The 16,749-nt window shown below is 44.1% G+C and overlaps 1 protein-coding gene across 5 annotated transcripts in view; it reads right to left on the bottom strand.

The window, feature by feature from the left end:
- LOC110522832 (ceramide transfer protein) overlaps positions 1 to 16,749 on the bottom strand; it is a 54,118-nt gene that overhangs the window by 4,530 nt on the left and 32,839 nt on the right. For all 5 annotated transcript variants that reach the window (XM_036977086.1, XM_036977085.1, XM_036977088.1 and 2 more), the window contains 10 exons: positions 13,296 to 13,403; positions 11,554 to 11,689; positions 10,347 to 10,430; positions 9,866 to 10,116; positions 8,914 to 9,000; positions 8,691 to 8,783; positions 5,444 to 5,539; positions 5,128 to 5,260; positions 400 to 470; positions 100 to 228 (listed from right to left, as the gene is read on the bottom strand). In XM_036977086.1, the coding sequence (XP_036832981.1) occupies positions 100 to 228; positions 400 to 470; positions 5,128 to 5,260; positions 5,444 to 5,539; positions 8,691 to 8,783; positions 8,914 to 9,000; positions 9,866 to 10,116; positions 10,347 to 10,430; positions 11,554 to 11,689; positions 13,296 to 13,403 (1,188 nt within the window). The remainder of the gene's footprint in view (positions 1 to 99; positions 229 to 399; positions 471 to 5,127; positions 5,261 to 5,443; positions 5,540 to 8,690; positions 8,784 to 8,913; positions 9,001 to 9,865; positions 10,117 to 10,346; positions 10,431 to 11,553; positions 11,690 to 13,295; positions 13,404 to 16,749) is intronic.

Below are 16,749 nucleotides of genomic sequence, written 5' to 3'. Positions count from 1 at the left end.
GACTAAACTGAGATTGACCATGGCGTTGTCGTGGTCCACAGAGAAGTTGCAGACCAGCCAGGTGTCTGGGTTGCCAGGGGTAGCGGGGGTTATACTGACCATGGCATTGTCGTGGTCCACAGAGAAGTTGCAGACCAGCCAGGTGTCAGGGTCGTTCTCGTTGTTAGCCAGGATCTTCCTCATGGCAGACAAGTAGAGCACATCTCTCTGAGAGGCAGGCCACACCCTCTGCAACACACACACGTAGATTTTCCTTCCAGTCATTTAGTAAACACACTTAAAAGGCACTCTTTAAAGGGTCTTTATTGTGGTGGGATGTTCAGTGCAACACATTTTAAAAACGCTGAAGGCGTCTGGGTTTGAAACCTTGGCATCTGTGTTTTACTCATTCTCTCTTACCTTGTGTGTCTGATAGACGATAACAGCATTTTCTGATAACGTCTCCACAACGTTGAAGTTCTCAATAGTAGCTGAATTAAAGAAAAGAGAGAGCAGAATAAGAACATATCAAATAAATCACTCAATTATTGAACATTGAGACCTTACTACAGAGATTGGCAACATTGCAGAAAATTACAGTATTGAAAACTGAAGTGCCAGATGCAATTCAGTGTTTTAAAAACATTTTTCAAGATCCTGTTGTTAGAATTTAAGTGATCTGACAAATAAAATGACGTTACAATGCACTCCAGGGATGGTGCACCTCCCCAGCTTTGTTTGCCTTACATAATGAGCCCCTAGCCCAAACGATAAGGTAACATTGGGAACTACAAAGTATTACCATCTGAGGAAAATAGCATAAAAATCACCTTGTATGCCGAGGACGTGCTAGTTTTTAACACTTGCCTCCCAAAACTAACAAATATGTTGGAAGGATATGGTTACAATTCAGGACACAAACTAAATGATACAAAACACAAAATCTACTCTAACTACACCCAATCACGGGAAATATAATAGAAGGAAGCATGAATTCTGCTCTGAATCAGAGAATTCTACAGAATGTCAGGACATCCGTCTGTGAGCTGAAGTGCAGCGGGGTCATGCAGCAAGACAATGATTCAAAGCACACAATCAAGTCTACATGAAAATAGCTAAAAGAAACAACTCATTTTAAGTTTTGGAATGGCCTAGTCAAAGTCCCTAATCCCAATTGAAATCGTGTGTCAGTTTATGCCTGAAAATTCACACATCACTGAGTTAAAGCAGTTCTGCATTCAAGAGTGAGCCAACTTTCCTCCACAGCGAAGTGAGAGACTGCTCAACAGCTAAAAGGTGGCACAACCAGTTAGAATGGAAGGGGGCAATTACTTTCTCACACAGGGGAATTGGGTGTTGAATTACTTTGTTAAATAAATAAAATAGGTATACTTTTGTGTTATTTGTAAACTCCGGTTCCGTTAATCTAATATTAGGTTTTGGTTGAAGATCTGATAATTCAGTATCAAATATATGCAAAAATAGAGAAAATGAGAAATGGAGTAAATAGGTTTACATTGCCGTGAAAACGTAACAAAATACATTATAAAGCTATAACAAATAAGCCAACTATCCAAAATATTAATGAAGATATAGAGATGGTCACTTCTTCCCTTAGATTTCAGCTCTAGAATAAAGGCAGTGAAAATGAATAGTCCATAGACTGCTGTATTTATTCCCCTCTCTACCAGCAGAGGTCCCCCCAAAACAGTTCAACCTCTGGGACAAATTACTATCAAGGATCATTACACAGGTGCACCTTCTGCTGGGGGACAATAAAAGTCCAAATGTGTAGTTTTGTCAGCGAAGCTTTTATTCAGCGTCTCAGCGAAGCTCATCTGAGTGCTCGTCATCCTCACCACGGTCTTGACATGACTGTAGTTCGGCGTTGTAACCAACTTCAGTGGGCAAATGTTGACCTTTGATGGCCACTGGCACGCTGGAGAAGTGTTCTCTTAACAGATGAATGACAGCGTGTATGGCGTCGTGTGGGCAAGCGGTTTGCTGATGCCAACGTTGTGAACAGAGTGCCCCATTGTTGGTGATGGGGTTATGGTATGGTCAGGCATAAGCGATGGACAACGAAAACAATTGCATTTTATCGATGGCAATTTGAATGCACAGAGATACAGTGATGAGATCCTGAGGCCTGTTGTCGTGCCATTCATTCACCGCCATCACCTCATGTTTCAGTGTGATAATGCACGGCCTTATGTCACAAGGCCACTGCATGGCCACTGTACACAATTCCTGGAAGCTGAAAATGTCCCAGTTCTTCCATGGCCTGCATACTCACCATACATGTCACCCATTGAGCATGTTTGGGATGCTCTGGATCTACGTGTACGACAGCGTGTTACAGTTCCTGCCAATATCCAGCAATTTCGCACAGCCATTGAGGAGTGGGACAACATTCCACAGGCCACAATCAACAGGCTTATCAACTCTCTGAGAAAGAGCTGTCGTGCTGCATGAGTAAAATGGTGGTCACACCAGATATTGACTGGTTTTCTGATCCACGACCCTACCTTTTTTTTTTTAAAGGTATCTACAGTGTCTTGCGAAAGTATTCGGCCCCCTTGAACTTTGCAACCTTTTGCCACATTTCAGGCTTCAAACATAAAGATATAAAACTGTATTTTTTTTGTGAAGAATCAACAACAAGTGGGACACAATCATGAAGTGGAACGACATTTATTAGATATTTCAAACTTTTTTAACAAATCAAAAACTGAAAAATTGGGCGTGCAAAATTAAAAAGTATTTAGTCAGCCACCAATTGTGCAAGTTGTTAGTTGGTAGTTGTTGTGAAAATGTTAGGTTAGATTACTCGTTGGTTATTACTGCATTGTCGGAACTAGAAGCACAAGCATTTCGCTACACTCACATTAACATCTGCTAACCATGTGTTGGTGACAATAAAATGTGATTTGATTTGTTTGTTAATTACGGTCAATTACCGTGAGATCAACAGTTATTTGCTTGACAATCACCGGCTGACCAAATTTCGTGACCGCCACAGTCCTAGGCATGACAGCATTTTGTACCATTGCAGAGGACAGAGCTCTTTTTAAAAAAATTTAACTAGGTGAGTCAGTTAAGAACAAACACTTATTTACAATGACGGCCTACCCCGGCCAATCCCAGACGACGCTGAGCCAATTGTGCGCTGGCCTATGAGGACTCCTAATCACGGCCGGTTGTGATTCAACCTGGAATCTAACCAGGGTCTGTGGTGATGCATCTAGCACTGAGATGCAGTCCCTTAGACCGATGCTCCTCAGACCGGAGCTCTTACATTTTCAGAATTTAAAGGTGAATTGTGGTATGGAAAAATCAAGTTATTTTCAGATACTTACAGTTAAAGGATTATTTTGAAAATCAGATCAAAATGAAAGATACAATACCAAATGGGACTATCATGTCATTCGAAATGTTATATAAACAAGGAACATCCAAGACAATTTCTTCACTCTGTCATGACCTGATTGCTTCTAGAAAAGATTCAACCTTTTATATTAAAGCAAAATAGGAGAAGGAATTAAAGACTGATATTTCAGAGGAAGATTGGAACAATATATGTCAAACACAACATACTTCTACAAACGTAAGAACATGGCGGGAGTTTTGTTGGAAAAATATATCACACCTAGAATCAAAAAGCACCCGCTAGGTAAACAACAAGCATGCTGGTGTCTGTGTGGCCATGTAGATGCCAACCACACATCTTTTGGGAATGTAAGAAATGAACAGTGTTCTGGGAGAATGTATGTTCTGTAATAAAAGAGTCCCTAGAACCTGTAATGTACCTTGGCAATGTTCCAGGAGTTGTGACTAACAGTGATAGATACTTGATTTATGTTTGACTTGCCGTTAGTACAAAAGTCATTACCAGGAGTTGTGACTAACAGTGATAGATACTTGATTTATGTTTGACTTGCCGTTAGTACAAAAGTCATTACCAGGAGTTGTGACTAACAGTGATAGATACTTGATTTATGTTTGACTTGCCGTTAGTACAAAGGTCATTACCAGGAGTTGTGACCAACAGTGATAGATACTTGATTTATGTTTGACTTGCCACTAGTACAAAAGTCATTACCAGGAGTTGTGACTAACAGTGATAGATACTTGATTTATGTTTGACTTGCCGTTAGTACAAAAGTCATTACCAGGAGTTGGTAAAAAGTAGAATACCCAAAGTCCCAAAGTATAAGTCAATAGATTTTTGCTATGGAAAGATTTACATATGCCTTAACAATTCCAAAAAATGTTTTTTAAAGAAACTGGGAGAAATGGAAAGCTTTCACAAACCAGGCTGACCTGACTCATTAAGTTAAAGAAAGACATGGTAAAAAGTCTTATCATAATTGCTTTCATATATTGTACTGTACTTACCTTATGGCAACAGTTTTTTTTGTTTGTTTTGTTAGGGAAGATTCAGAATTTGTTGGTAACATATGTAAGATGTTTTATATTCATCAAATGTGTGTAAGTTACTTCTCATCAGAATGGTATTTTTGTGTAATTCTGTGGTGAGGTTGCAGTTATCTGTTCTATGTCAAAACTAAGTTGCCTGGGCCGCTGAGAGGGGAGAGGTCAAAGTGTCATCATGTGTAAACATATCTTTCACTCTCTACCTTTCCCATAGTGGGGAAAGGAAGGTTGCAGTGTCTGGAATCATTCTCCTCTCCGTGAGTTTGTCCAGGAGGTTGTATTTTGAGTGGGTTGTATCTAAATGACAATTTGATATATGCCTGTTGATTTGGAGGATTGGTTTATGGTTCTGGGGTTTGGGAAAGGAGACAAAGCTGAACGATGAATTATGTCTATGCTGTCTTATCCTGTGTGTGTGTCTTTACTATAAAGGACCTCATTTACAATGTGGAAGGGGCTCTCAGAGAATTCACTGAGAGACACTGAATTTATCTGAGAGTCACAGGGTTGTGATAGAGCTCATATAATTAAAGATGGACTTTTATAACTAACTCTGACTTGTGTGTGTGGTTTGCTCCCATGATTTGGTAAATAGAGGAAATTTCCACGACAGTTTCTGCATTGCTGTTGCGAAGCTCTGTTTTACAAAATTGAAGAAAAAAATAAAACTGTAGTGCCAAATATATGAACTACTGTTCAGATGAAACTTACTTTCCCAGTCGTTGCGTACATCTGTGTCCCAGAAATAGTGGCACACCTCGTGTCCGGTCACTCCCTTTACGGAGTGAGTGGCCTTCAGGGGGTCCAGGACAATACCGTTCTCCTCTACCTCTCTCCTGTACACCTTCACAACACACATACAGATGGAAGATGTAGAAACAGGTGTGGGACTCAAACTGCTCCAGTTGGCTTAGATGATGGGTGCATATGTGTTACTCATGTACATTTTTATTACATTTGTATAACAAGACTGACAGTGGCAATATAATCATCACCTCTCTCCTCTCGCTCTCCCCCTCTCTCCTACCTTCATCTCCCCCTCCTCCACCACCAGCTGCCAGTTGGCGTCTCCGCCCATATCCTGCAGCGAGTAGGTCATGTGATTCTGCACCATCTCCTCCACCTATCACAGTCAACCAGGAAGAGGAAGGGACAGACAGGGTTAAAGGTCAGAGACATAAATGTTCACCGATAAATATAAAAGTGATACAGGAAAGACAATCCAACGCTTGTATTGTGAGGTAGTCGCTATGACAGAGGCCAGTAAATCTGTGTGCTAACAGACAATACAGTATTATTTCAACAGCAACATAGCATCGTCAGAGGGGCAGCCAACATCATGCTGGAAGCTAGCCTCATGCTGAAAGAGACAGATGCCTGTGGGATGAAAGTGTAGTAATTCAGCCAGTCCTGTGGGGGGCACTACACTCTGCCACAGAGCAGTTACCTCAGACCTGAATCTGTGGACTTTGTGAGGGGGAGTGACCATCAGAGGAGAGTGACTAAAGGAAAGGACATTCCATTCCATTCCATTCCAGACCAGACCAGACCAGACCAGACCAGACAGACACACACCGACCGACAGACAGACAGACAGAGACACACACACACACACACACACACACACACACACACACGAGACACACACACACGAGACACACACACACGAGACACACACACACACCGACAGACAGACAGACAGAGACACACACACATGAGACACAAACACACGAGACACAAACACACGAGACACACACACACGAGACACACACGAGACACACACACACGAGACACACACACACGAGACACACACACACGAGAGACACACAGACACACACAGACACCGACACACACACGAGACACCGACACACACACGAGACACCGACACACACACGAGACACACACACACACGAGACACCGACACACACACGAGACACACACACACACGAGACACCGACACACACACGAGACACACACACACACGAGACACACACACACACACACACACGAGACACACACACACACGAGACACACACACACACACACACACGAGACACACACACACACACGAGACACACACACACACACGAGACACACACACACACGAGACACACACACACACACACACACACACACACGAGACACACACACACACACACACACACACACACACGAGACACACACACACACGAGACACACACACACACGAGACACACACACACACACACACACACACACACACGAGACACACACACACACACGAGAGACACACACACACACGAGACACCGACACACACACGAGACACCGACACACACACGAGACACCGACACACACACGAGACACCGACACGAGACACCGACACACACACACACGAGACACCGACACACACACACACGAGACACAGACACACACACGAGACACACACACACACGAGACACACACACACACGAGACACACACACACACGAGACACACACACACACACGAGACACACACACACACGAGACACACACACACACGAGACACACACACACACGAGACACACACACACACGAGACACACACACACGAGACACACACACACGAGACACACACACACGAGACACACACACACACGAGACACACACACACACACGAGACACACACACACACGAGACACACACACACACGAGACACACACACACACGAGACACACACACACGAGACACACACACACGAGACACACACACACACACACACACGAGACACACACACACACACACACACACGAGACACACACACACACGAGACACACACACACACACGAGACACACACAGACACACACAGACACACACCGACACACACCGACACACACCGACACACACCGACACACACCGACACACACCGACACACACACGAGACACCGACACACACACGAGACACCGACACACACACGAGACACCGACACGAGACACCGACACACACACACGAGACACCGACACACACACACGAGACACCGACACACGAGACACCGACACACACACACACACACGAGACACCGACACACACACACGAGACACAGACACACACACGAGACACAGACACACACACGAGACACAGACACACACACGAGACACAGACACACACACGAGACACAGACACACACACGAGACACACACACACACGAGACACACACACACACACGAGACACACACACACACACGAGACACACACACACACACGAGACACACACACACACACGAGACACACACGAGACACACACGAGACACACACGAGACACACACACACACACACACACACAAGACACACACACACACACGAGACACACACACACGAGACACACACACACGAGACACACACACACACGAGACACACACACACACGAGACACACACACACACGACACACACACACACGAGACACACACACACACGAGACACACACCCACGAGACACACACACGAGACACACACACACGAGACACACACACACACGAGACACACACACACGAGACACACACACACACGAGACACACACACACACGAGACACACACACACACGAGACACACACACACACGAGACACACACACACACACGACACACACACACACACGACACACACACACACACGACACACACACACACACGACACACACACACACGACACACACACGAGACACACACACACACACGAGACACACACACACACGAGACACACACACACACGAGACACACACACACACGAGACACACACACACACCGACAGACACACACACACCGACAGACAGAAAGACACAGACACACACACACCGACAGACACACACACACACAAACAAACACACAGACACACACCGACAGACAGACACACACACCGACAGACAGACACACACACCGACAGACAGACAGACACACACAGACAGAGACACACACACAGACAGAGACACACACACAGACAGAGACACACAGACAGAGACACACACCGACACACCGACAGACAGACACACACCGACAGACAGACAGACAGAGACACACACACACCGACAGACACACACACACAAACAAACAAACAAACAGACAGACACACAAACAAACACAGACAGACACACACACCGACAGACAGACAGACACACACCGACAGACAGAAAGACAGACACACATACGACAATTAGAGTAGAGAGAAAGAGAGGCAAAGAAAAAGGGGGAGAGGACGAATGAAAGGGAGAGAATGATGGTGATAGGTAAAGTAAGGTGCTCAGGACTAAAAGAGGTGAATAACCTTGTCGGCAAATCTGTGTGATCCCATGGTGGAGTAGACATCTCCTGGGGGAACTGGACTGGACCTCTGTATCCTCCACTTCTCAGTGTGAGACTAGACACACACACAGGGCCAGGATCAAACATATGTACTCAATGTAATACGAAGATGTATCATTATTATTATAGAATGAGATGTATTCTATACCAATTGAGGCCGAGGGGTTTTGCCCTTGTTCTGGTACCTGTTCCTCTATCTTGTCTTGTCTGTCAAGCGCTGCTTCAACTGCATCAAAAAACTCATCCTCATTGATCAGGCTGTTAGGCCCCTCCTGGAGAGAGCGAGAAAGGAGATAGAGACAGAGAGAGAGACAGAGAGAGATACAGAGAGAGATACAGAGATAGAGACAGAGAGAGAGAGAGAGAGAGAGAGAGACAGAGAGGATAGAGACAGAGAGAGACAGAGAGGATAGAGAGAGACAGAGAGAGACAGAGAGAGGATAGAGAGAGACAGAGAGAGACAGAGAGGATAGAGAGAGACAGAGAGAGACAGAGAGAGGATAGAGAGAGACAGAGACAGAGAGGATAGAGAGAGACAGAGACAGAGAGAGGATAGAGAGAGACAGAGACAGAGAGAGGATAGAGAGAGACAGAGAGAGGATAGAGAGGGACAGAGAGAGGATAGAGACAGAGAGAGGATAGAGAGAGACAGAGAGAGGATAGAGATAGACAAAGAGAGGATAGAGAGAGACAGAGACCGAGAGACAGACAGAGAGAGACAGAAACAGGATAGAGAGAGACAGAGAGAGAGAGAGAGACAGAGAGAGAGAGAGAGAGACAGAGAGAGGATAGAGAGAGACAGAGACAGGATAGAGAGAGACAGACAGGATAGAGAGAGACAGAGAGAGAGAGAGAGACAGAGACAGAGACAGAGACAGAGGATAGAGGATAGAGAGAGACAGAGAGGATGGAGAGAGACCGAGAGACAGACAGAGAGAGAGAGAGAGAGAGAGAGAGGATAGAGAGAGACAGAGAGAGAGAGACAGAGAGACAGAGAAAAAGAGAGGAGGAAAATAAGGATTAAGAGAAGAGAGCAACATGGAATTGATTACCAGAGGATGAGACTGACAGATGTATTTTCACCTGCCTCAAAACAATCATAGAACTGGCAAACCATACAGGAAACAGTCTTCTCACCTCGTAATCAGGGCCTCTGAAGTGAGACTTCTTCTTGAGCTCAGAGAGAGCAGACTTGTAGCCCTCCTCTATCCTCCTCCTCTTTTCCAGCTCCTTGTCCAGTCTCTTCTGCCAGCTGTCCTCTCTCTTCACCATCAGGTCCATGCAGTGGGACAGGGTGGCCAGGATCCCAGCTGTGGTGGCCTTGAACGTGATGGCTTCGCCCTTAAAATCTATCCCATTGATGTCCTTAGGGCTCAGAGACTGGAATACTGAGCAGGAGAGGAATGTTTGTTAAAATGGATGTTTGAAACATTGATTTAAGACAGAATGAACCTGTTTAAAATGTTTTTCCAGTCCCAAAGCCTTCTCTGTCCATTACATAAGAGAACAAGAACTACACTTGCTTTTTCAGACAGAATGCTAAAAAATAAAATGATCAAAGTTTGAACTAAGTGGAAACGTTGTAACTTTTCTTTAGAGGTTATTCTGCTTTACTTACGCTTCTCCTTGCTGCCGTTGTTGTTGTGGATGAACTCTCCATCTGACCGAGTGTTGGGGAAATCATCCTCATCATCATCCACAACTTGAGAGAGGAGGAGCAACAGCGAAAGAGAAGTCAGCCATGGTCATACAGTACACTAGTTCCTACAAAGTCCCTGCAGAGCCACTAACAGAGCCAGAGTAGGGTAGTGCCAAGAGTTGCTTGTGCATGCACCCAGCCATAGAGCATGGCAGGCAAACAGACTGAACTCTACTGTACTCAATGCCACAACAATGCCCTGGCCTCTTCTGCAGGAGCGAGGGATGGACGGAGGAAGCGAGAGAGATGAGAGGGGGGATAGAGGGAGGGACTTGATGGGTGACAAAGAAACTGTTTGATTGTCTGTGGTCATTGACAGCTGTCGCTTGGCACGGTGACAATGCACAAACTCTACCACGAGCAAATGTTCAGGCAGCCCAAAGAGCGATGGATGGAAAGAGGGAGAGAGAGCAAGAGAAAGAGAGGGGAGAGAGAGATGGGGGGGGTTAGAGGATGGCAGAGAAAGTGGGAGGGAGAGAAGGGGAGCGAGAGAAGGAGAGAGCGGGGGGGTTAGAGGAAGGCAGAGAAAGTGGGAGGGAGAGAAGGGGAACGAGAGAACGAGAGAACGGGAGGGAGAGAGAGAGGGGGTAGAGGAAGGCAGAGAAAGTGGGAGGGAGAGAAGGGGAGCGAGAGAAGGAGAGAGCGGGAGGGAGAGAGAGAGGGGGTAGAGGAAGGCAGAGAAAGTGGGAGGGAGAGAAGGGGAGCGAGAGAAGGAGAGAGCGGGAGGGAGAGAGCGGGAGGGAGAGAGCGGGAGGGAGAGACCGGGGGAGAGAAACAGAGCGAGAGAGAAAAGAGACTGGAAAACCTGCATCTCAATAATGGGGCTGACAGAACACATTCCTCTAAAGATTCTGCAAATGTTTCCCCAAAGCCAAATATTTGTGATCCTCACATTTGGCATTTCTTATTTTTGTGGTATTCCATTGTTCTTTGAGTTAGGTAATATTTTGTGTCCAACAGTTTGTGGCAATAAGTAGGAACCCATTGGTTTTGGTCTCACAGATCAACTGCATGTGATTTTTCTTCCCACTTGACCTCCTAATACTAGACCTGGGTGGCTGTCTAGTTAGCACTGAAGACTTGATTGACAAATGCATCTGATTGATTGATCCATTGATGGTCTTACTTGTGTCTCTCTGCAGCTCGTCCTTGGAGACGGCATCGGCACAGCCGTCAAAGTATTTCTGCAACGTGTCGACCTGTCTGCACAGGATGTCTCTGAACGTCTCCATCTCTGCCAGCTTCTCCCTCAGGCTGTGGCCCTTCAGAACCAAACGGGAACGCATGGTCAGCAAACACCCTGGGCTCTATTTTAACGAACTTAACGCAATGGTAGGTCTGGGGCTGTGTCAGAAATATTTGTGAATTATGAGCGCAATAGCTGGCCGTAGCGTGAAAGGGACAGGTTTTGATGTATAGTTGTGACGAGGGCTTGGCCACTCACTGACCAATCGACACGTTTCATGGCTTAATACACGTTTTGTCTTAAGTTCTGTATTGACTGGTTATTGACTGTCTCTGCGATGTCATCAACTCCAATTTAGATGAGGGCACAGAATATTCTCTTTGTGGATTGATACAGTTGATTAAATAACATAGGCTAGTAATGAGTAATAGCAACAAACAGTCAAAAAGAATCCAGTGTTTGCTCAATATAGTGTTGTGTTGACACTAGACAACGTTGTAATTGGCGTCAATGAGTATAGGGCTTTACGCATCGCACTCCTCAGATAAAACATACATTGCTCCTGTAAATCGTATTGTATGTGAGGCACGTCCTAAACAAGCAAGATATAGCCTAGGCCTACCGTTGATATGGCATTATAGGACTGAATTATTTGAATATGTTTGGAGGAGTTTGGTAACTGAACAAGAGGCGCTCTTGGGAAATGGACACAGGTCGAATGGAGTAGCCTCTGCACTGCAGGTAGGCCTGTGTGAATTGTGAGTAATGGAAAAGCCTCAGGAGTAGACCATTTAGAAACCTTTCATGGACAGGCTCCTTGGCTAATGTACGGCCAGGATAAGACACCAGACTCATTGCGGTTGAACCAGATTTCATTTTAGTAGGGTAAGGGTAGCCTGTAAGGGATTGTTTTTTAATCAAACAAAACAGAAAACAAGCAATAACTAAACATTTTCTAAATGTCACCAAATCACATCATCTCTCGTCCCCTGATAAGCATATAGCCTACATGGAGGGGTTTACACACATCCAAAATAATAACGGGAGCTGGCGAAAATAAAGTAGAATAGCCTACATAAATAAAAAGGGGATACTCCCAAGCTTGATATTCTAATAAAGTTTTGGTGATTAAGATTTATTTCAATGCGGTCTTACGAGCCAAACTCTTCATAAGTCTTGACTACTTGGCGAATGCATTGGGAGGAACAAATCAATAAATGACTGGCCTTCATTGAGGAGAGGGGAGGCTTTATTTTTAATCAAATGAAACGAAATGGGGAAAAACATAACATTTTTATGTTTCTATATACACAAGGTTTACAGGCACAAAAAGCACATCTATTTTTCCATGTGTATTTGGGCACGGTGCTTCACAGCTGGACAGACTGTGAAAATCCATGCCTCGTTACCGCAAAGACCAGCTTTTGGATCATCTTAAATATCCCCACCAGCGCTGCCTGAAATTGGCACTTTGGCACACATTTCTAAGGACACACCTCAGATATTGCCCCCACTCCCACCTCAACGCAAGCGAGCTCAAATACAGTAAGACAGGTAAATAACCAATCCTGGCACAACAGAAAAGCACCAGCTTTATCAGGTCAGAAAAACGAGCAGGCGTTTGATAATTGCACTGGCTTAATGTCAGCTGAAAGTAGTGTGTGTGTTAAGTCAAGACTCACCTTGAAGGAGGAGGTGGATGTGGTGGAGAAGCCGCTGGTAGCAGACGTGAGAGACACCATAGAGCCATGTCTTCTCAGACTGGACTCTGAACCATACCCAGACTCAGCCTAGACACATGGCGTGAGAGAAAGACATTAACAGATATGAAAGTATATATCGAAAACAGATATCATTAACTTTACACAATAACACATCAGCAAAATATCAAGTCTATTAAGGGGTGACATACAATCACCACATCAATATATCTACCACCAAATGTAACAGATCTCAACTTGCTATCACACAGTCAGTATATTCAGTTACTAAACCTCAACTAGAAAACCTACTGATCAACAAGCACCTTCACCTCTACTAGTCACACTAGGACAGAGTATGAGGTTAATGCAAATACTCTCCATCCCTACTTATTTTCTCTCTGTCACAGAGTTATTTCTATGACCCTGAAAGTGCAGTAACCGTAGAAATAGAATGAAAGGGAAGAGTGTCTCCTTTCAAGTCAATGATGGCATAATGCATGGACTTGCAGTCATTTTGAGTGTACCCAGGCCAGGAAGTAAAAGCAGGAAGTGTAGCCTTCAACCTGTGCTGTGATTTGTTGATTCAACTCAAGTAACATTACACAAATACATTGCATAGGCTTTTATCACAACCATAATTGTCACATCCGGTCAGTGATCTGGCATCTGGCAAAATAGAGTCGCAGCCGCTATTTTTTACAACTTCTCTGGCAAGACATTTAACTTGTTTAGTATAGTCTGTTTGTAACACTACTCACTACTTGTAGCTGTATAGTCTGTAACTCTACTCACTACTTGTAGCTGTATAGTCTGTTTGTAACTCTACTAACTACTTGTAGCTGTATAGTCTAACTCTACTAACTACTTGTAGCTGTATAGTCTGTAACTCTACTCACTACTTGTAGCTGTATAGTCTGTTTGTAACTCTACTCACTACTTGTAGCTGTATAGTCTGTAACTCTACTCACTACTTGAAGCTGTATAGTCTGTTTGTAACTCTACTCACTACTTGTAGCTGTATAGTCTAACTCTACTCACTACTTGTAGCTGTATAGTCTAACTCTACTCACTACTTGTAGCTGTATAGTCTGTAACTATACTCACTACTTGTAACTGTATACTCTAACTCTACTCACTACTTGTAGCTTTATAGTCTAACTCTACTCACTACTTGTAGCGTTATAGTCTGTTTGTAACTCTACTCACTACTTGTATCTCTATAGTCTGTTTGTAACTCTACTCACTACTTGTAACTGTATAGTCTGTTTGTAACTCTACTCACTACTTGTATCTCTATAGTCTGTTTGTAACTCTACTCACTACTTGTAGCTGTATAGTCTGTTTGTAACTCTACTCACTACTTGTAGCTGTATAGTCTGTAACTCTACTAACTACTTGTAGCTGTATAGTCTGTAACTCTACTAACTACTTGTAGCTGTATAGTCTGTTTTTAACTCTACTCACTACTTGTAACTGTATAGTCTGTTTTTAACTCTACTCACTACTTGTAACTGTATAGTCTGTTTGTAACTCTACTCACTACTTGAAGCTGTATAGTCTGTTTGCACCTCTACTCACTACTTGTAGCGTTATAGTCTGTAACTCTACTAACTACTTGTAGCTGTATAGTCTGTAACTCTACTCACTACTTGTAGCTGTATAGTCTGTAACTCTACTAACTACTTGTAGCTGTATAGTCTGTTTGAAACTCTACTCACTACTTGAAGCTGTATAGTCTGTTTGCACCTCTACTCACTACTTGTAGCGTTATAGTCTGTTTGTAACTCTACTCACTACTTGTAGCTGTATAGTCTGTTTGTATCACTACTCACTACTTGAAGCTGTATAGTCTGTTTGTAACTCTACTCACTACTTGTAGCTTTATAGTCTAGTCTGTTTGTTTGTTTTGTTGGTCTTGGCTAGCTTAATGATCCGGTTGGTTGCTAGCTAGCAGTCAATCAAGTGACTGCTAGCACAGTCATGAAAAGTGGCATGAGGGAAGCACTACAATATGATGTTTTTCTAAGTAGTGAGAACACCAGGGAGCAAGCAATGCTGAAAAGTAATCTTTAGACAGTTATTTTCTTAAATATAGCTTTGTAATTGACAAAAACAAGCCGAGAAGAAAATAGTTTTTGAAAAGGGTCACGTTTTTGCTGTGAGCCAAATGTGGTAACCTAGTAACACACAATGTCAGAATGCGGTCTAGGTGCTGTGGTCCCCCTATCTTATCACAACTGAGCAAGTTTTCCATCATGGTTCCCAATCTTGAGCCCAACCTCACCAACTTTGGGTCAGGCTGAGCTTTGTTGGGGAAGGAGAGTACGTGGCTGAAAACCTACTGCTCCAAACTCAGTGGATCACTGCTGTAGATGTCTACTCCTACATAGCCCTTCCAAATCACCAAAAATAGGAAATATGCTTTTTCTCACCAAACCCCCTACGCCAGTTTCTTGAATGCCACAACTTAAATGCACATGAGCAAATATGGAGTGACTGGGAAGTGAAGTCCCGATTCAACTTGTATGAAAAGACTATAATGGTCAGGTTCTGGAAAGGAAGAGTTTCTGACCATGACATAGAGCTGCATCTGTAACATTGCCGTACTCTCCTTCAGCCTGCCATGAAAACAAAAAAGCAATTAGATATGAAGCAAAACAACTCATCTTACTCTGTATCTCATAAACAGAGAGTAATTCATTTTAAGTCAGGGACTATGCCAGGCAGCTATTGCTAGTGTACCCATGAGTTTACCAGTCAAATTTCCAGAGTTAGCACTTCCAAGCACATTCTATTCTTTCCATTTCTATGGCAGCAATGTAGTGTGACCATGGCAACAGGGATCATGACAACCACAGAGCGCTGTCACAGGATGACTTCCTGTAAAAAAGTGAGGATGGATGGAAGCCCTCTGGCCTCTCCCTTTACAGCTCTCTGACTTACATTACCCATAAACTTAAAATAGAGGGGAAGGGGGAAGAGAGAAAAGGAAGGAGGAAAAGGGAGAGAGATTGGGAGGGAGAGACTGGTGGGAAAAGAGGGAAGCTCTCTCTGGAGATTACATTATTTGACATGGTGATTCACCCTGTGTGAAATAGCACTCAGAAAATATGACAGATACTCTGTGGGGCCTAGTATTACAGGAGTTAAGGGTTAATGTGGAAGAGAGCATGTAGCATAGTTAGGTATTTTCAATTAAGATGAAAACATGTGCTTCTATTCCTCACAACCAGAGGGCAGCCTATTCACATGGCTGCTGCCTGGCCCTGCATCCACCAGCCAGAGGTTACTATCTTTCAATGGCCGGGAGTAACCCTTTCCCTGCCTCCACCGGGGCTTTCATCACTACTGTCGCCCTCAGCCAATCTGCTGCTCTCATTCTGACAATGATTGTTCAATACGGCCACTATCCACCAATCACAGAGCTGCTATT

Source organism: Oncorhynchus mykiss, chromosome 5 (genome assembly GCF_013265735.2).
Source record: "Oncorhynchus mykiss isolate Arlee chromosome 5, USDA_OmykA_1.1, whole genome shotgun sequence".
NCBI lineage: Eukaryota > Metazoa > Chordata > Actinopteri > Salmoniformes > Salmonidae > Oncorhynchus > Oncorhynchus mykiss.
Note: the sequence above shows the minus strand (reverse complement) of the source record. Positions and strands in the feature narration are given on the sequence as shown.